The 21,145-nt window shown below is 40.5% G+C and overlaps 1 protein-coding gene across 1 annotated transcript in view; it reads right to left on the bottom strand.

Annotated features, from left to right (window-relative positions):
• The window catches only part of GLRA3 (glycine receptor alpha 3), a 105,353-nt gene that overhangs the window by 77,980 nt on the left and 6,228 nt on the right, over positions 1-21,145 (bottom strand). Inside the window, 1 exon segment of the mRNA XM_057720665.1 lies at positions 16,852-16,958. Coding sequence (XP_057576648.1) covers positions 16,852-16,958 — 107 coding nt within the window.

Below are 21,145 nucleotides of genomic sequence, written 5' to 3'. Positions count from 1 at the left end.
TCCTGTAATTGATATCTAGTCTCATGGCGTTGTGGTCTGAGAAGATGCTTGATATGATTTCAATTTTCTTGAATTTGCTGAGGTTTGATTTGTGACCCAAGATGTGATCTATCCTGGAAAATGTTCCGTGTGCACTTGAGAAGAACGTGTATTCTGTCGTTTTTGGATGGAATGTCCTATAAATATCAATTAAGTCGAGATGGTCTAATGTGTCATTTAAAGCTTGTGTGTCTTTATTTATTTTCTGTTTGGATGATCTGTCCATTGATGTAAGTGGGGTGTTCAAGTCTCCCACTATTATTGTGTTCCTGTCGATGTCCCCTTTTATAGCTGTTAGCATTTGCCTTATGTATTGAGGTGCTCCTATATTGGGGGCATAGATATTTACCATTGTGATATGTTCTTCTTGGATGGATCCCTTGATCATTATGTAGTGTCCTTCCTTGTCTCTTTTAATAGTCTTTACTTTCAAGTCTAATTTGTCTGATATGAGTATTGCTACTCCAGCTTTCTTTTGACTTCCATTTGCATGGAATATCTTTTTCCATCCCTTTACTTTCAGTCTATATGTATCCCTTGGTCTGAAGTGGGTTTCTTGTAGGCAGCATATAGAAGGGTCTTGTTTTTGTATCCATTCAGCCAGTCTGTGTCTTTTGGTTGGAGCATTTAATCCATTTACATTTAAAGTGATTATTCACATGTGTGTTCCAATTACCATTTTCTGAATTGTTTTGAGTTTGTATTTGTAGGTGTTTTCCTTTTCTTGTGTTTCCTACTTAGAGAAGTTCCTTTAGCACTTGTTGTAAGGCTGGTTTGGTGGTGCTGAATTCTCTTAACTTTTGCTTGTCTGGAAAGCTTTTGATTTCTCCCTCAAATCTGAATGAGATTCTTGCTGGGTAGAGTATTCTTGGCTGTAGGTTTCTCTCTTTCAGGACTTTCAGGATATCCTGCCATTCCCTTCTGGCCTGCAGAGTTTCTGTGGAAAGGTCAGCTGTTATCCTGATGGGTTTTCCCTTATATGTTGTTTGTTGCTTTTCTCTTGCTGCTTTTAATATTTTTTCTTTGTGTTTAGTTGTCGTTAGTTTGATTAATATGTGTCTCGGTGTATTTCTCTTTGGGTTTATTCTGTATGGGACTCTCTGTGCTTCTTGGACTTGGTTCATTATTTCCTTTCCCATGTTGGGGAAGTTTTCCACTATACTGCTTCAAATATTTTCTCAGACCCTTTCTTGTTTTCTTCTTCTTCTGGGATGCCTATAATTCGAATGTTGGTACGCTTAATGTTATCAGTGAGGTCTCTGAGACTGTCTTCTAATCTTTTTATTCTTTTTTCTTTTTCCTGCTCTGTGGCGTTTATTTCCCCCATTCTATCTTCCAACTCACTTATTCGTTCTTCTGCCTCAGTCATTCTGCTGGTTATAGCATCTAGAGTATTTTTAATTTCAGTTATTTTGTTATCCATTGCTGTTTGTTTTTCTGAGTTCTTATGAACTGTTTCTTGTACTTTCTCTATTTTGTTATCGAGATTTTGTATCATTTTTACTATCATTACTCTAAATTCCTTTTCAGGCATTTTTCCTATTTCCTTCTCATTTATTTGGTCTTGTGGGTTTTTTTCTTGCTCCTTTGCCTGCATGGTGTTTCTTTGTTTCCTCATGGTTGTCCAAACTTTTGGGGTTGCTTGTCCTTGGGTTTTTTTGCGTTATTCTGTGACCAGCAGAGGTTCCTTTATTGTTCGTCTGTAAGCGTCGGTGTGTGGGGAGGGAGAGGGTACAACAGTGGCTCCTTCTCCTGGGAGGGAGTGAGCAGTGGCGCACTGATGTCTCAGTCAGGCTTGGAGGTGCCTGTTGCAGAGGGCGCCGGTGGCTCAGGCGTAAACAGAAAGTCTTAGAGATGGGCCTCTCTTGGGGGTTTTTTTCTTTTCTTTTTTTTTTTTTTTTCTCTCAGCAGCCTCCCTGCTGCTGGCGTTGGGGTTTTAATCTAGCCCCACCCGAGTGCCTGAGGGTACTTGTTATCCCTGAGCGCCTTAGGTGGCCCGCAGGGCGTCTCTCCACTGCCTGTTGCAGAGGCGCGGAAAGAGAGAGAGAGGCTATGCACGTGGCTCCTCCCAGCCGCCAGTGAGCCTGCAGCCTCCAGCCGCCATCATGGCCGGGCAGCTCTCAGGAACGGGCACTCCTCTCCGCGGGCCTCGTCCCTCCTGTCCTCTCGGTCCGTCACCCTACCGGCAACAATGTTTCCCACACTGAACCAGCTCTCCTGCTCCCACACTCCCGCTCCTGGACCCTCCGTTCAGCCGCGGATCGATGTCTTGGTCCGGGAACGCTGAGCTGCGCTGCGGACCCTCCGAATGTTTCTCACTCCCTCCCGTCTGCCACAGCTCCGCCGCTTCACCCTCTTTGAGCCCTCGTAGATGCCTCCCTACCGGCTATGTCGGGCTCCCCGCAGTCCCATCCGGTGTCCGAGGCCGTCTGCTGGTGTTCGGCTGGTTCTCTGTGAGAATTACTGTGTCCTTCCGTGCATTCCCAATGGATCTGTGGGGAGGGATGCACTCCACGTCTCTCTACTTCGCCGCCATCTTTTCCTCTGAGATTTTTTTTTTTTTTAAGTGCAGGGTCTCTTCTGCTCCCTGCATATTCTCTTGAGTCATGTCTTTCCTTTTTGCTTCTTTAATTTTCTTCTCTTTGCTCCTTATTTCCTCTGCATGTGTATTCTGGCCTCTGCTTCTTTTTTGATTATTGCTTCTCCTGTAGGATGTCCTCCAATGTCTTTATATGGAAGAATGATGTCTACTAAAAACTATATGGAGTTCCATGAGCAGCAGATGGGTCATCAGTTAATGGTCTTCAGCATATGGTCATTGCCCAGGTTTTTCACTGGTGGTTCCCCAATTTTTAGATCTTTCCTCTCGGACATTTTAGGGAAAACAAGGGTATCACCACACAGTGTGCAGACCTCACAGAATCCTCATTTTCTTGGTGTAATGCTCCCCCACAGATGCGAGTTGTGCCTGGAGTCCCTACTTCAGAAGCTCTTGGCACAACTCATGGAGGTTTTCTGTCCTCCTGCTTTCCGCCCAGTTCGGAAGGCAAAAAGGTAGACCCTAGTCTGAGGAACACGGGCAAGAAAATCAGAATAAAGAGTTCAGTGCTGTTCTTGAGAAGTTTAAATCAACTCTATCTCCTTTCTAGCCCCATTTTCTTATTTACTTATTTATTTAGGGTACATCAGGTCTTAGTTGTGGCATGCAGGATCTTTAGTCGCGGCATGTGGGCTTCTTAGTTGCAGCACGCATGCAGGATCTAGTTCCCTGACCAGGGATCGAACACAGGCCCCCTGAATTGGGAGCGTGGGGTCTTACCCACTGGACCACCAAGGAAGTCCCCGAGCCCCCATTTTCTGAAGTCCTACCTGCCTCAAATTTCTAAAAGTTTGAGCATATTATTTTCTTCCTTTTGGGTTCCCCCACTCTGGCTTAGGTTTTGCTTATCTCTGTGAAGTCAGTTTTCACAAGTGCATTCATTTTCAAGTTTCCTAAAATATCTTGTCCTCACTCATCTGTCACTGTTTTCTTTCCCATTACTTTCATCTTCCTGTGTGTTAATGTCATTTCATTCCTTATTCGGTTTATTTCTTTGTTTTAGTGGCTTTGAGGAGGAAGTGCAGAGAAATGGATAAGTTCAATAGGCCAGGTTTGCCAGGACATTCTGCTTCTTTCTTTGAATAAGCAGTAAAGCAGATCTCTCATGAAACATCACAGATGCGCCCTTTGTAAATTGAAGATATTTTTTTCCTAGCAGAGCTTTTGTTAACAAAGAAACCGTTTGCCATTTGAAAATTTCAAAGCCCTGTGAGATTTCCAAAAACAACTCACAGAAAAAATGAATTTAGTCTTTGATCATGTGAGCCAGGATACAGCAAACAAAAACTAGGAGCTGAGAGACATCATCTGTTTCGGCTGAACTCATACTGAAAGACGAAGGATGCAATTCTGAATTATTGCATAACTTTTCTCAAAATAGTAGAAGAAACGTGGGCAATTCATAATGGATGGCACCATTTTCCAAGTCCAATAAGATTTGATATAAGCAGCTGAATAGCCATAATCATATAGGATACAATAGGATACACACAACACACACACACATGCACACAGGTTGTATTTCAATTCTATCAGTGGAAATCTTCTATACATTATAATTTTGCAGCATGATTATTCCATGCTACCTAGTGATATATTCTTGCAACTTACGGCACCCAAAATCTGTCTGAAGTGAAACAGTACCTTATAATTAAAAATAAATGATGCCTTTCACAAAGTTAATTTTAAAATTAGCAGGAAAAGAAGTAAACTTGCTTTCTTTGCACCCTGTCATGGGTCCCCTGATAACCCTCACAAATCCACATCACAGAGGAGTCAAGGATCGTGACTTCAGGTTAAAAGCCTCTGTCACTTAAAATAGATGTATTTAATTCACAAGTAATATATAACGTTTACTGAAAAATTCAAACAATATAGACTTAGGTATAGTGACATCTGCAGTTCACCTTTATTTCTACCCAAATTCTATGGCTCATTTCTGTAATTGGTGTTCCTAAGCAATTGTGAACATCCTTCTGCCCTTCTTGTATGGAATTAGTTGTATGTGTATCTTTACATATACTGTTATGCTTAAATATCTAGGATGTTTTAAACAAAAATAAGCATGAAATCTTTCTAGCTTAAAGATATTTCAGAGGCTTCTTCTTATGAATACATTTAGGTCTATCTTATGCAGAGTACTTCATGTTATTGGGCTACCATTGTGTTCTGCCGGGTTCTCATTAGTGAATATATAAAGTCATTACTTTTGTTGCTATTTCACTGGTGCAGTGGGCATCTATGTGAATGTGTCTTGTGTACACGTGATCTCATAAGTAATGTAAATTCCTAGAAGCAGAAATGTGGAATTGAAGAATAAGTGTATTTTATATTTTTATATACTAACAAATCATCTTCCCAAACAGTTAATAAGTCATGTGCTTATAAAAGGGTATTAGACAACACTGAATATCACGTCTTGTTAATTTCTGCCAATGTGTTTTAAAAAAAAGTTTTCTTATTTGTTACCTTTCATTTTCCCTTACATCAATGTTATAATTTTTGCTTCAACTGTCAAATATAATTTAGAAAACTCAAGAGAAGAAGAAAAGTCGATTATATCTGCTCATATTTCTGATGACAGTTTTCTTTCTTCCTTCTTGATGCTCCAAAGTGTCTTCTTTTATTATTTCCTTTCTGTTTAGAAACCTTCCTTTTAACTATACTTTCAGGAGAGGTCTACTTGTGACAAATTCTCTTAGTTTTCCTTTTTCTAAGAAGGTCTCAATTTCCCCTTCATTCCTGAAGGATATTTTCACTGAGTACAAGATTCTAGGATGACAGTTCCTTTCTTTCAATGCTTGAAAAATATGTCACCTCTTTCTGGTTTTTATGATTTCTGATGAGAAATTTGCTATCATTTCTATTGTTTTTCCCCTACAGATAAAGTGTTGTTATTCTCTGGATGTTTTCAGGATTTTTCTTTAGTTTTCCGAAGTTTGTGTATGATGTGACTTGGTATGAATATCTTTGGGATTAATTCGGTAACTTGAATCTGTAGGTTTATGACTTTTGCAAAATTTATGCAAGTTTCAGCCATTAATACCTTTAGTATTTTTTCTAGCTCTATACCCTATTCTCCCTCTCCATCTGAGACTCAGCTGACCCGATGTTAAATCTTTTGTTATACTGCCACAGGTCCCTGAGGCTCTGTCCTCACCTGGCCCCCAATCTATCATTTCTCTGTCACGGTGGGTAATTTTTTATTATTCTTAGAGTTCACTGATTCTTTCCTCTGTCCTCTCCATTTCTACTGAGCCCATCCACTATTTTATTTTATTTTATTTTATTTTATTATTGTATTTTTCAGTCCTAAAATTTTCATTTGGTTCCACTTTATATCTTCTATTTCTTTGCTGAGGCTTTCTATTTTTTCATTTCTTTCAAGCATATTTGTCAGTGTTCACGGAATCATTTTCGTTGTGGCCACTTTATTTTTTTTAAGCCTTTTATTGGAATATAATTGCTTTACACTGTTGTGCCAGTTTCTGTTGTACAACAAAGTGAATTGGCTGTATTTATACATATATCCCCATATCCCCTCCCTCCCACAACTCCTTCCCACCCTCCCTATCTCAGCCCTCTAAGTCATCACCCATCATCAAGTTGATCTCCCTGTGCTATGCAGCAGCTTCCCACTAGCTATCTATTTCACATTTGGTAATGTATATATGTCAATGTTACTCTCTCAATTCATCCCAGCTTCCCCCTCACCCCACCCCCTGTGTCCCCAAGTCCATTCTCTACATCTGCATCTTTATTCTTGCCCTGTCACTGGGTTCATCAGTACCATTTTTTTAGATTCCATACATATGAGTTAGCATACGGTATTTGTTTTTCTCTTTCTGGCTTACTTCGCTCTGTATGACAGACTCGATGTCCAACGACCTCACTACAAATAACTCAGTTTCATTCTTTTTTATGGCTGGATAATATTCCATTGTATATATGTGCCACATCTTCTTTATCCATTCATCTGTTGATGGGCATTTAGGTTGCTTCTGTGTCCTGGCTATTGTAAATAGTACTGCAATGAACATTGTGGTACATGTTTCTTTTTGGATTATGGTTTTCTCAAGATATATACCCAGTAGTGGGATTGCTGGGTCATATGGTACTGCTATTTTTAGTTTTTAAAGGAACCTCCATACTGTTCTCCATAATGGCTGTACCAATTTACATTCCCACCAACAGTGCAGGAGGGTTCCCTTTTCTTTGAACCCTCTCCAGCATTTATTGTTTCTAGATTTTTGGATGATGGCCATTCTGACTGGTGTGAGGTGATACCTCATTGTGACTTTGGCTTGCATTTCCCTAATGATTAGTGATGTTGAGCATCTTTTCATGTGATAGTTAGCCATCTGCATGTCTTTTCTGGAGAAATGTCTATTTAGGTCTTCTGCCCATTTGTGGATTGGTTTATTTGCTTTTTTGGTATTAAGCTGCATGAGCTGCTTGTATATTTTGGAGATTAATCCTTTGTCCATTGCTTAATTGGCAAATATTTTCTCCCATTCTGTGGACTGTCTTCTTGTTTTGTTTATGGTTTCTTTTGCTCTGCAAAAGCTTTTAAGTTTCATTAGGTCCTATTTGTTTATTTTTTATTTTATTTCCATTATTCTAGGAGGTGGGTCCAAAAGGATCTCGCTTTGATTTGTGTCATGGAGTGTTCTGCCTATGTTTTCCTCTAAGAGTTTTATAGTGTCTGGTCTTACATTTAGGTCTTTAATTCATTTTGAGTTTATTTTTGTGAATGGTGTTAGGAAGTGTTCTAATTTCATTCTTTTACATGTAGCTGTCCAGTTTTCCCAGCACCACTTATTGAAGAGGCTGTCTTTTTTCCATTGTATATTCTTGCCTCCTCTGTCAAAGATAAGGTGCCCATATGTGCATGGGTTTATCTCTGGGCTCTCTATTCTGTTCCATTGATCTATATTTCTGTTTCTATGCCAGTACCATACCGTCTTGATCACTGTAGCCTTGTAGTATACTTTGAAGTCAGGGAGACTGATTTCACCAGCTCTGTCTTTCCTTCTCAAGATTGCTTTGGCTATTTGGGGTCTTTTGCGTTTCCATACAAATCTTAAAATTTCTTGTTCTAGTTCTGTGAAAAATGCGATTGGTAATTTGATAGGTATTGCTTTGAATCTACAGATTGTTTTGGGTAGTATAGTCATTTTCACAATGTTGATTCTTCCAGTCCAAGAATATGGTATGTCCCTCCAATTGTTCGTATCATCTTTGATTTCTTTCATCAGTGTCTGATAATTTTCTGCACGCAGGTCTTTTGCCTCCTTAGGCAGGTTTATTCCTAGGTATTTTATTCTTCTTGTTGCAATGGTAAATGGGAGAGTTTCCTTAATTTCTCTTTCTGCTCTTCCGTTGTTAGTGTATAGGAATGCAAGAGATTTCTGCATCTTAATTTTGTATCCTGCTACTTTACTAAATTCATCAATGAGTGTTAGCAGTTTTCTGGTAGAATCTTTAGGGTTTTCTATGTATAATATCATGTCATCTGCAAAGAGTGACAATTTTACTTCTTCTTTTCCAATTTGGATTCCTTTTATTTCTTTTTCTTCTCTGATTGCTGTGGCTAAAACTTCCAAAACTATGTTGAATAATAATGGTGAGAGTGGGCATCCTTGTCTTGTTCCTATTCTTAGAGGGAAGGCTTTCAGTTTTTCACCATTTAGAATGATGTTGGCTGTTGGTTTGTCATATATGGCTTTTATTATGTTGAGGTAATTTCCTTCTATGCCCATTTTCTGGAGAGCTTTTTATCATAAATGGATGTTGAATTTTGTCAAAAGCTTTTTCTGCATCTATTGAGATGATCATATGGTTTTTATCCTTCAATTTGTTGATATAATGTATCACATTGATTGATTTGCATATATTGAAGAATCCTTGCATTCCAGGGATAAATCCCACTTGATCATGGTGTATGTCCTTTTTAATATGCTGTTGGATTTTGTTCGCTAGTATTTTGTTGAGGATTTTTGCATCTATAGTCATCAGTGATATTGGTCTGTAGTTTTCTTTTTTTGTGACATCTTTGCCTGATTTTGGTATCAGGGTGATGGTGGCCTCGCAGAATGAATTTGGGAGTGTTCCTCCTGCAGCTATATTTTGGAAGAGCTTGAGAAGGATAGGTGTTAGCTCTTCTCTAAATGTTTGATAGAATTCACCTGTGAAGCCATCTGGCCCTGGCCTTTTGTGTGTTGGGAGATTTTTAATCACAGTCTCAATTTCCATACTTGTGATTGGTCTATTCATATTTTCTATTTCTTCCTGGTTTAATCTTGGAAGATTGTACTTTTCTAAGAATGTATCCATTTCTTCCAGGTTATCCAATTGATTGGCATAGAGTTGCTTGTAGTAGCCTCTCATGATCTTTTCTATTTCTGCAGTGTCAGTTGTTACTTCTCCTTTTTCATTTCTAATTCTGTTGATTTGTGTCTTCTTCCTTTTTTTTCTGATGAGTCTGGCTAATGGTTTATCAATTTTGTGTATCTTCTCAAAGAACCAGTTTTTAGTTTTATTGATCTTTGCTATTGTTTCCTTCATTTCTTTTTTGTTTATTTCTGCTCTGATCTTTATGATTTCTTTCCTTCTGCTCACTTTGGGGTTTTTTTGTTCTTTTTTCTCCAATTGTTTAGGTGTAAGGTTAGGTTGTTTATTCAATATTTTTCTTGTTTCTTGAGGTAGGACTGTATTGTTATAATTTTCCCTCTTAGAACTGCTTTTGCTGCGTCCCATAGGTTTTGGATTGTTGTGTTTTCATTGTCACTTGTTTCTAGGTATTTTTTGATTTCCTCTTTGATTTCTTCAGTGATTTCTTGGTTGTTTAATAATGTATTGTTTAGCCTCCATGTGTTTGTATTTTTTACACTTTTTTTCCTGTAATTGACATCTAGTCTCATGGTGTTGTGGTCAGAGAGGATTCTTGATACGATTTCAATTTTCTTGAATCTAACGAGGCTTGATTTGTTACCCAGGATGTGATCTATCCTGGAGAATGTTCTGTGTGCACTTGAGAAGAAGGTGTATTCTGTAGTTTTTGGATAGAATGTCCTATAAATATCAATTAAGTCGAGATGGTCTAATGTGTCAGTTAAAGCTTGTGTGTCCTTATTTATTTTCTGTTTGGATGATCTGTCCATTGGTGTAAGTGGGATGTTAAAGTCCCCTACTACTGTTGTGTTACTGTCAGTTTCCCCTTCTATGGCTGTAAGCATTTGCCTTATGTATTGAGGTGCTCCTATGCTGGGTGCACAGATATTTACAATTGTTATATGTTCTTCTTGGATTGATCCCTTGATCATTATGTAGTGTCCTTCCTTGTCTCTTGTAATGGTCTTTACTTTAAAGTCTAATTTGTCTGATATCAGTATTGCTACTCTGGCTTTCTTTTGACTTTCATTTGCATGGAATATCTTTTTCCATCCCCTTCCTTTCAATTTGTATGTGTCTGTAGGTCTGAAGTGGGTTTCTTGTAGACAGGATATACAAGGGTCTTGTTTTTGTATCCACTCAGCCAGTCTGTGTCTTTTGGTTGGAGCATTTAATCCATTTACATTTAAGGTGATTATTGACACGTATGTACCTATTACCACTTTCTTAATTGTTTTGGGTTTGTTTTTGTAGGTCTTTTCCTTCTCTTGTGTTTCCTGCCTAGAAAAGTTCCTTTAATAATTGTAAGGCTGGTTTGGTGGTGCTGAATTCTCTTAACTTTTGCTTGTTTGTAGAGCTTTTGATTTCTCTGTCAAATCTGAATGAGATTCTTGCTGGGTAGAGTATTCTTGGCTGTAGCTTTTTCTCTTTCAGGACTTTAAATATATCCTGCCACTCCCTTCTGGCCTGCAGAGTTTCTGCAGAAAGATCGGCTGTTATCCATATGGGTTTTCCCTTATATGTTATTTGTTGCTTTTCTCTTGCTGCTTTTAATATTTTTTCTCTGTGTTTAATTTTCATTAGTTTGGTTAATATGTGCCTCAGTGTGTTTCTCCTTGGGTTTATTCTGTATGGGACTCTCTGTGCTTCTTGGACTTGATTAATTATTTCCTTTCCCATGTTGGGGAAGTTTTCCAGTATAACCTCTTCAATATTTTCTCAGACCTTTTCTTTTTTCTTCTTCTTCTGGGACGTCTATGATTCAAATGTTGGTGAGCTTAATGTTATCACTGAGGTCTCTGAGACTGTCTTCCATTCTTTTTATTCTTTTTTCTTTTTCCTGTTCTGTGGCAGTTATTTCCCCCATTCTATCTTCCAACTCACTTATTCGTTCTTCTGCCTTAGTTATTCTGCTGTTTACACCATCTGGGGTATTTTTAATTTCAGTTATTGTGTTGTTCATTACTGTTTGTTTGCTCTTTAGTTCTTCTAGGTCCTTATTAAATGTTTCTTGTATTTTCTCTATTTTGTTTTTGATATTTTTGGATCATTTTTACTATCATTACTCTGAATTCTTTTTCAGGCAATTTTCCTATTTCTTCTTCATTTATTTGGTCTTGTGGATTTTTATCTTGCTCTTTTGCCTGCAAGGTGTTTCTTTGTTTTCTCATTTTGCCTAGTTTATAGTATTTGCTATCTCCTTTCCCAATGCTGCCTATTAGTAATTCCTCTTGTTTCTGCCCTCTGCCCCCTGTGGTGGGGTTGGTCCAGTGTCTTGAGTAGGCTTCTTGGTGGGAGGGTCTGGTGCCTGCTTTCTGATGTGTGGATCTGAGTCTTTTCCCTCTGATGAGTAGGCCCATGTCAGGTGGTGTGTTTTAAGGTATCTGTGAGCTTAATATGGCTTTAGGTAGTCTGTGTGTTGATGGGTGGCTTTGTGTTCCTGTCTTGTTTGTAGTTTGGTGTGAGGTATCCAGCACTGGCAGTTGCAGGCAGTCAGGCGAAGCCAGGTCTTAGACTCTGATAGAGGCCTCTGTGAGAATTCTCTACAGTTAATCTTTCCTGTGGCTGAGGGATCTCTAGTGGTCTAGCATCCTGGACTCAGTGCTCCCTCCCCAGAGCCTTCAACTTGACTTCTCGTTGAGGAATCCAGACTCCAGTGGTTGCTTGTCCTGGCAATAAAGGGGATTAAAAAAGACTATCCAAGCCCCAGACTAATGGCAAAAGGTTAAGTCAAACAAATACTAAATCAAGGAAACACGTACACACACAAAACACAAAAACCAAACCCAATAGAACATAAAGCTCTAGAACAACCTGACAGAACCCCAGAATGCAATCAGACAATCAAAGAGAAAATGAACAAAAATTCAAAAACAAAAAAACAAAACAAAAAAACACATAAAAACACAAAACCAGGGGAATTGTGAAAATGAGGATCAAATATAACAAAGAGCAAGGGAACCACCAGACAGACTGAAGATCCACTGAATGAAATCAAACAATTATAATTAGAACTAAGATAAAGACAAAACCTAATAATGAAAAACAAAGCAGTGTGTCATTTTAAGAATAAAGCAAGGAAACAGAGCAGACCAATAGTATTGACTAAAAGTATAATAAGATAAAATAAACTAAAAAGGAATAGAACACAGAGCAACAGAAGAGTGTAGTATGACTGGTAATATAAAAAGAAAAAAAATAGAAATGTATAAAAGATGAAGAAAAGAAGATAAGGGAGATAAACTCAACACTACAAAAAAGCTAGCTAGAAATAGAAATATATAAAAAGGCTAAAAATAAAAATAGAGTAAAAAATATGTTATAAAATATGGAGATCCCTCAGGACTAAGATCATAATTAAAAAAAAAAAAAAGCTAGAACTGACCACAGAATGGATCAGATCAATAGCATTAATAATAATAATTCTGTTTCCTTGGGGGGTCTCAGCTGTGTGTCCTTGTACCCACCTGGGGAATCAGGCCACCTTCACCACCCCAAGAGGCCCTCTTCTGCCTCTGGGTTGAACTCTGGACTTGCTGTGGGTCCTATGGGGTCCACTTAGGCTCTGATCTGACCCAATTCCTGTGTGTGCTTGCTCCCACAGTCCACAGCTGCCATAGTTAGATCTTTTTCATTTGTGGGAACATACTCAGATATTCCAAAGACATAGGGTCGCCCTAGCTGATCAAGGGGATTTAGTCTGCAGCATGTATATCTGGAAAGATTTTAGAACCTCTTCCTCAGTCTCCCTGTCTCCGGCGTTCAGCTTTGGTTTTGTCCCTGCTTCTGCATGTGGTCTAACTGCCAGAGTCTGGTCCTGAGGCTGCCTTGGGGCTCTTTGGGTCTGCCTCAGGGAGTGTTTCCTTTATTGTTCATCTGCAGATGGAGGTGTGTGGGGAGAAAGAGGCTTTGATAGTGGCTCCTCTCCCTGCATGTGACTCAACAGTATCACCCTGCTTGGATCACAGGAGCCCTGGGGGTGATGCCAAATGCACGGGGATGCCAGCAGCCGCAGGTATAGGAAATCTGGCCTTAGTGTGGTTCTTTACTGGTGCCCGGTGCAAGGCACCTGATGGGCAGTCCTTGGGGGCTTTTTGTATTACTCTGCAACCAGCAGAGCTTCCTTTCTTGTTTGTCTGTAGGTGCCGGTGTGTGGGGAGAGAGAGGGTACAATAGTGGCTCCTTCCCCTGGGTGTGAATGAGCAATAGCACCCTGCGTGGATCACGGAAGCCCTGGTGGTGCCTATTTCAGAGGGAAGCCGGTGGGCTCAGGTGTAAGCAGAATGTCTCCAGAGCTGAGCAACTCTGCAGACTCCATCTGGCTCTCGGCCACAGGCACATCAGGCCAGCCCTGTCAGGGGGCTTTTTCTATCCCTTTTCAACTGCAGCAGCCAGGCCCAGAGGGGGCCTCCCTTTGTTTGTCACAGGCACCTAGAGAGGAGCTACAACAGTGGCTCCTCCCCACTGCTTGTGAGTCAGCAGCAGCAAGCTGCCACCATGGCTGCCCAGCTTTCTGCGGTAGGCATTCTCCATTGTGGATTTCTTCCCTCTGTCCCCTCAGTCTGTTTCCCCACAGCCAACAATGCTTTCTCACCCTGAGCCAGTTCTCCGGTTCCCATGTTCCAGCTCCCAGACCCCCAGTACAGCTGTGAACCCACATCTCAGTCCGGGACATGCAGAGCCATGGTACAGACCCTCTGTGTGGTTCTCACTCTTTCCCATCTGCCACAAATCGGCTGTTTCACCCTCTTTGGACAGTCCCAAATGCCTCCCTTTTGACCCAATCAAATTCCCCATTGGAGAGGGGGTTTCCCCATCAGATAAGAGAGGTTTCCCCGAATTTAGCAATCTCTCCTCTGTTTCAGCTCTCTCCGCCCCAGGGTGTAGGATCTGTCCTTTCCCTTTCTTCTCCTCCTCTTTCTCCTTTTTTTTTTTTCCCTCTGTCCTACCCAGTTATGTCGGGATCTTTGCAGTACTTTCTGGTGTCTGAGGTCATCTGCTGGTGTTCAGCTGGTTTTCTGTGGGAATTATTGCATCTTTTGATGTATTCCTGATGCATCTGTGGAGAGGGATGCATTCCACGTCCTTCTACTTTGCTGCCATCTTTCCCCCCACCCCTGCATTATAATCTTTACAATATTTTATTGTCTTATTTTCTGTAACAATTTTCCATGGACTCATTGGGTTTACTGATATATATATCCATATGCTCTGCAAATAGAGATGATTTTAATCCCTCTTTTCCAATACTGATTGTTTACTGATACTTCAAAGCGCTATCAGTTAGGTGTTCATGTCTCCTAATGACCTTTCTGAAAATTAGAGGAAGTAAATGTATTATTTCTCTGTAGGTGAACAAATGTTGGGGGTATGTGACATTTCTTTGAGTACCTATGCATTAATATCTTCTTTCTCTTTATCATTATTACCTGTAGAATTCTCCCATGCTCCTTTGTCTGCATCTATGGAGTTGATCACATGCCTTTCCTAAATGTATCCATATAAGTTGATGAGTTATAGTAATGTATTTCCTAGCAACCAAAACACTGGAGTTTTGGTGTAAGATTTACTTAATCTTCTATAAAGTTTTTTCCTAAGGTAGGTTTATTAAGGTATTATTCATTTTTTCCACTAGGTTGCTTTTTTATTTTTTTAAGTTTTTTTTGTTGTTTTGTTTTGTTTTGTTTTGTTTGCTGCATTGGGTCTTTTCTTTGTTGCTGCATGAAGGCTTTCTCTAGTTGCAGCAAGCAGGGGCTACTCTTCATTGTGGTGCCCGGGCTTCTCATTGTGGTGGCTTCTCTTGCTGTGGAGCCATGGGCTCTAGGTGCGCAGGCTTCAGTAGTCGTAGCATGCACGTGGGCTCAGTAGTTGTGGCACACGGGCTTTGTTGCTCTGTGGCATGTGGGATCTTCCTGGACCAGGGCTCAAACCTGTGTCCCCTGCATTGGCAGGCAGATTCTTAACCACTGTGCCACCAGGGAAGCCCTTCTTCTTCTTCTTTTTTTTTTTTTTTTTGGCCGTCTTGTGTGGCTTGTGGGATTTTAGTTCCCTGACCAGGGATGGAACCCAGCCCCCTGGCAGTAACAGTGTGGAGTCCTAACCACTGGACAATCAGGGAATTCCCCCTAATAGTTCACTTAAACAGCAAGTCTTTCTTAACACTATAGAGAATAGTCTCTCCTACTTTTTGTTTTTCAGACCTTTATAAGAGATTCAACACTACTTAGGTCATCCTGTTTATATGTATATTTTCTTAATCCTGTTCCAAAAAGAATATGCTGTATCCAGATGTAATCACTACATTTTCACCTATTTCCCTAAAACCCCAATACTTAGCCCCATCCCAACAGGAAACTTGGATACCAATACAGTCCCTTATTGATGTCTCACCAAGGAAATATTTTTAATACTTGAAAGTTATGAATTCATGGCAATAATTCTTCATGTTCTATAGGCAGCCTGAATGCAGACAAAGGAGAAAAGACTCTCCAACAGAAGAGAGTATAAAGAGCTGATCATAACTATTATAAAAGAAAAAAATAAGTAGTTGACAGCAACTTCACTAGGCAAGAATATCAGAAATAGAGGATAAGGTTTGTAAGCTCTCCATCCAAGGCATTTCAGGAGGAAAAGCAGACACAGCCTCTAACCCAGGACAGGACATTTGCCTGAGAAGCTGCCATTCCTTCCTCAGCTTCCTCCTGCCCTGGATTGTTTTCTCCTTAACATCACGTAGAGGAATCACATCAGCATATGAGAGTGCACCTTCAAAGTGGCCAGGACATCTCCCTCACCTGCTCCCAACACACCCACAAGCTGCACTTTCAAAGCTGACTTTGGAATGCTGAAAAGGCCAACCTCTCCCTGTCCCTTGTCTCAGGAGAGATTCAGGAACCACCAGCTGCTACAGGGAGGGGGAAAAAAAACTGTGAGTTTGTTCTTTATGGTCTACAAGTGTTCTATCCTCATATAGATGTTGCAAAATTCTGCTAATGTAACTGAGCAGGACCTTCCCAGGGCAGGTTCTTCCCCCATATCCTCTGCTTTAGCTCCTCTCTGAAGTAACCAGAAAAAAGTATCTCAAGCATATTCCCAGAGTTTTTCAGATGCTAAAAAACAACAACTAAATGGAAGAAATTAACCAATTGATAAAGTTGACCCCTGTGACACCACCCTGTTACTCATCATCCACCAATCAGAGAATGGTGCACAAGCTGATCACACACCTTGTGACCCACCCCCCTCTGTCACCCGGCCTTTAAAAATTCTTTTTGAAACTCTCCTGGAAGTTGGGGTTTTGGGGGGCATGATCTGCCCATCTCCTTGCATGGCCCTACAGTAAGCCTTTCTCTGCTCCAAACTCCCACTTTTAAGTATTGTTTGGCCTGCGCTTTGGTCATCATGGGCAGGGCCCCTCAATCCTGGACACTCTTCTAGGACCCCCAACTGGGCCGGGGAGTGCACTGCACTCCTGGCTACTGCCTCCCCCGGCGCCCCCACCTCACTCCCAGAATAAATAAGCACAGAGAGGCCCCATCCCCAGCACCCAGAATGGAGCCCAGGTTTCCGCAGAGCTGGAACTCCCAGCTCGGGGTCTCTTCCCTCTGCTGTCACTGAGCTGCCCTGGAGCCCCATGGGAGGGTGGCCTCGCTGAGGCTGCCGGCTCTGGAGTGACCCCACTGGCTGAAGCTGCGAGTGCGTGGGACCTCTGGCCAGGTAAATGGGAGTGGACCCTGCACTCCCTCCTGGGTCCCTGGGCTGCAGCACCCAGACCCACTTCTAAGGTGCAGGATTTTGCTTCTATTTAGAAAGAGCCGCACACAGCGACCTGTCCTCGGGAACTTGGGTCCCTCCCCTTGCCCCTGCCTTTGCTCAGCCTGGCTCGCTTGGGCCTGGTGGGGGTCAGGAGGGGGTCGACCTGAGCATCCTGTGGGGAAATGGGAAACAGGGCAAGGGAGGTGCAGGGTCTGGCTGGAGTATCAGCACCCCTCCTCCCGACTGTAGGGAGAGCAGCTAAAACACATCCCTAGGCCCTGTATTCAGCCAAGTCCCTCTGCACTCCTTCCTCTAAGAGATAAAGTACCCAGGTGGAGGGGACAGGGGTTGGGACTGGGGCAGGTAATGCGGAACTATGAAAGATTATTCTTAATTAAGGAAAACCAGATATTCCAAGTTAAGGAACTTAGCGCTTTTCTATGTAAGGGAAGATGCAAGAGTCTGGGCTCAGTGAAATCATCCCTTTTTTAATTTTTTTAAGATTTTTTTTATGTGGACCACTTTTTTTGAAGTCTTTATAGAATTTGTTACAATGTTGCTTCTGCTTTATGTTCTGGTTTTTCAGTCAAGAGGCATGTTGAATCTTAGCTCCCTGGCCAGGGATTGAACCCTCACCCCCTGCTTTGGAAGGCAAAGTCATAACCACTGGACCGCCAGGGAAGGCCCTGAAATCATTCCTTTGATATGCACCTTAGCTATCTGGGGCCCGTATTCTATGTTTTCACATCCTGTCTCCTCAGGGCTTACCTTGGTGGGGGGGGCGGGGCTCAGTCTGATGGCTGCTGATGGCAGGTATTGTTTCCTTCCTGAGTTCCCTCGGGGCTCACATTGGAGGCTGCAAGAGAGACGATGACTGTGACATCCTCTGTTTACTGATAAGGCAGGAAACATTGCATTTCTCACAGGCTTAAGGGGCAGACAGTAAGAAGAGAGAGATGAACAAACCGTGTGGGGTGAGAAATACTGAGACCCTGGAAAATGGTCCCTCCAGTCCTTTACACTTGTGACTTTTCATCTCCCTGTATTTCAAGTAGTTGGAGCTATGGAGGGTGACTCTGAGGGATGAAGAAGGGTAGGAGAATCTCACTCAGCATGTACTTTGGTTTATATATATATAATCTGTATATTATATATATATTTAACTGTGCTAATAGAGGTTCTCAAGTCCAATCAACTACTGCCCTCTATATATTAATTTCATCAATATCATAAGATAAATGCCTATAGAACTGACTTAATCCATTTAAACAGGAAAATGGTTTTTAAAGGAAACAATAACAACAAAACCCTTATCACTAAAGGCTGGCTCTGGAACAACCTAAATAAAGATTCCATTGTTAAAATATTGAAAGATGTATTCAATACAAATAGCAACAAAAAAGAAAAATAATAAGGGCAGCGGGATGCTGAAATATTTTACTTTATCATTAAAGTGGCAGAAAAGCATTTATTAGTAGGCACTGGGGACAGAGGATACCTGATTTTATATCTTTGTTATATTTGTGCAGGTGTTTCAACAAGTAACTTAAAGACAAAATGAAAAAACGAGGAGGTTTGTGCTTGAGATCATGTTACTATGAAAGCAGGGATAGCCACTTTGGGCCAGGTGAGTTAAGTTTACCTGGCCAGGTAGACCACAGAGCTCCTGAGAAGCCAGGGTTGGAATTCTTCTGCTGGGTGCTGCTTAGGTTCTATTACTTGATTGATTGCGGATCATGTTGGGGGAAAGACGTGATCATAGCAAAAGGGTGGAAATAGAGTTGATTTAGGGAGCAGCTAACAATATTCATCACAGCTCATGGCCTGGTTGAATTTTAAAGAAACAAGAAAATGAATTCTTCTTATGGAATCAGAGAATGTGAGGGTTGGGCAATCCCAGAAAATGAGGATCACCCCACCCCATTTTCCAGATGAGAAAAAAGAGGCCCAGCAATGAGAAATCCCTCACCCAAGCTGCCCCCACCTCTCCTCCCCACTCCATGCTTCATGAAAGCAGGACTCTTCCTGTTTTGTTCACTGCTGAACCCCAAACATGGCCAGGCTTCTCGCATCTGCTCCAAAAATTTTGGTTGACTGTATGAACAATGCTATTTCTTTCTTTCTCACTCTCATTCAGGATTGTGCCAAGAAATCACTAGGTTGCAATGTAATTTGATAAAGGTAAATATTAATTGAGTTTTGTTGTGATAGGGCTTAGGCTTTGAGGGTAACAGACTTGGTTTACATCCTGATTCTGCTACTCAATAGCTGTTTGGCTTTGAGAAAATTACTAAACCTCTCTGAGTTTATTTCCTCCTTTGTAAAAGTGGGGTTAAAACTATCTGAGGCAGCAGAACACCTGCATCACGGATGTGCACTACATATTGGTCTTTCTCACCCTCCCACTTGTTTTCTCTGTTCTTCCTAGAGAAGATGTATAGGAGGATATAGTACTTTTGAAAAAGGAGTTTTAATTTATTTCAGATAATATACATTTTTCTTGTAGAAAAGATTATTCCACTATACATGTCCTATATCATTCCATTATACATCTTTTACTTGCTTAAGTGTGTTTATTCCTGGGTATCTTATTCTTTTTGATGTGATTGCATGTGATATTGTTTTCTTAATTTTTTTTTCTGACAGCTTAGAGTTTTGTGTTTTCTTCTTTTTCTAATTCCTTCAGGTGTAATGTTAGGTTGCTTATTTGACATTTTTATTGTTTCCTGAGAATAAGCTTGTATCACCATAACTTCCCCTGTGAACTGCTTTGGCTGTGTCCCATAGATTTTGGATCATTGTGTGTTCATTTTCATTTGTCTCTGGGTATTTTTAGAATCCCTGTTTAATTTCTTCAGTGTTCCTTTTTCCCCTTTTATTCCCTTCACCTATAATGTGAGGACTATCTTTAATATTATGTTTGGATTTCTTTCAGTTTTGTGCGTGTGTGTGTGATTATTTTAAGTTGCTGATCTCTTAATTTCAAATGGACATTAACAGTCCTGCATTTTTACTCTCCTCTCCCACAATTACTGAATTTGACATTACATTTTACATCTACTTGTTCTGTGTGTCCCTTAACTTCTTATTGTGAATATAGATAACTTTGCTACTTTTTTCTTTCATCCTTTCTACTAGCTGTGTACATGGTTGATTTACTACTTTACTGAATATTTGCCCTTACCAATGAGGTTTTCCCTTTAGTAATTTTCCTCTCATAATTTTTATGTTTCAGGTGTGGGCTTTTTCACTTAGAGAAGCCCCTTTAAGATTTCTCATAAAGCTGGTTTGGTGACACTGAACTCTTTTAGCTTTGCTTCTAAAGTAAAACTTTAGATCTCTCCATCAAATCTGAAGGAGAGCCTTGCTGGGTGGAGTAGTTTTGGTTATAGGATTTTCCCTTTCATGACTTTAAATATACCATGCCACTCCCTTCTGGCATGCAGAGTTTATCCTGAAAAGTCAGCTGATACCTTTATGCAAGTTCCCATGTTTGTAACTTGTTGCTTTTCCTTTGCTCCTTTTAATAATCTCTTTTTATCTTTATTTCTTTGCCATTTTAATTACAATGAGTCTTGGTGTGGTCCTCTTTGGGTTGATCCTGTTTTGGCCTTACTGTATTTACTGGACTTAGATGTCCGTTTTCTTTCCCCAGTTAGAGAAGTTTTCAGCTTTTATGTCTTCAGGTATGTTGTCCACCCCTTTCTGTTTCCCTTTTCCTCCTGGGACCAGCATAATGCAAATGTTTGTACACTTGATGTTTTTCCAAGGTCTGTTAAACTTTCCTCGTTTCATTTTATTCTATCATTTTCTGTTCATCTTCAGTGATTTCCAGTGCTCTGTCCTTCAGTTTTCCAATTCATTCCTCTGCATCATTTCCTCTCCAGTAGTTTCCTTTTAGTACAGTTTTCATTTCAGTTATTGTATTCCTCTTCTCTGTGTGGTTGTTCTTTAGTAGTCTAACTCTTTTTAAAAAAAATTCTAACTTCTTGTTCTGGTCGTCCATTCTTCTCCTGAGTTCTTTGATCATCTTTATAATCATTACCTTGAACTCTTTCTTGAGTAGATTGGCTAACTCAGTAGGCCAGTGAAATGTGGTATACCCATATAATAGAGTACTATTCAGTCTTAAGAAGGAAAAGATCTAGGAATATGCTACAACATGGGTGAATCTTAAGGAAATTTAGCTACCCAAAATGCCACTTTTGTGACTTTTAGTGAGTCACAGCAATATAATTAGTTATTTCGGTTATATGAGGTACTTAGTGTAGTCAAAATCATAGAAATAGAGAGGGTAGTGATGCTTTTTGGGTGGTTAGGGAACAAAAAGGAAAGTTATGTTTAAAGGTTATAGAGTTA

This window comes from Hippopotamus amphibius, chromosome 2 (genome assembly GCF_030028045.1).
Source record: "Hippopotamus amphibius kiboko isolate mHipAmp2 chromosome 2, mHipAmp2.hap2, whole genome shotgun sequence".
NCBI lineage: Eukaryota > Metazoa > Chordata > Mammalia > Artiodactyla > Hippopotamidae > Hippopotamus > Hippopotamus amphibius.
This window is presented reverse-complemented; position numbering and strand designations above follow the sequence as displayed.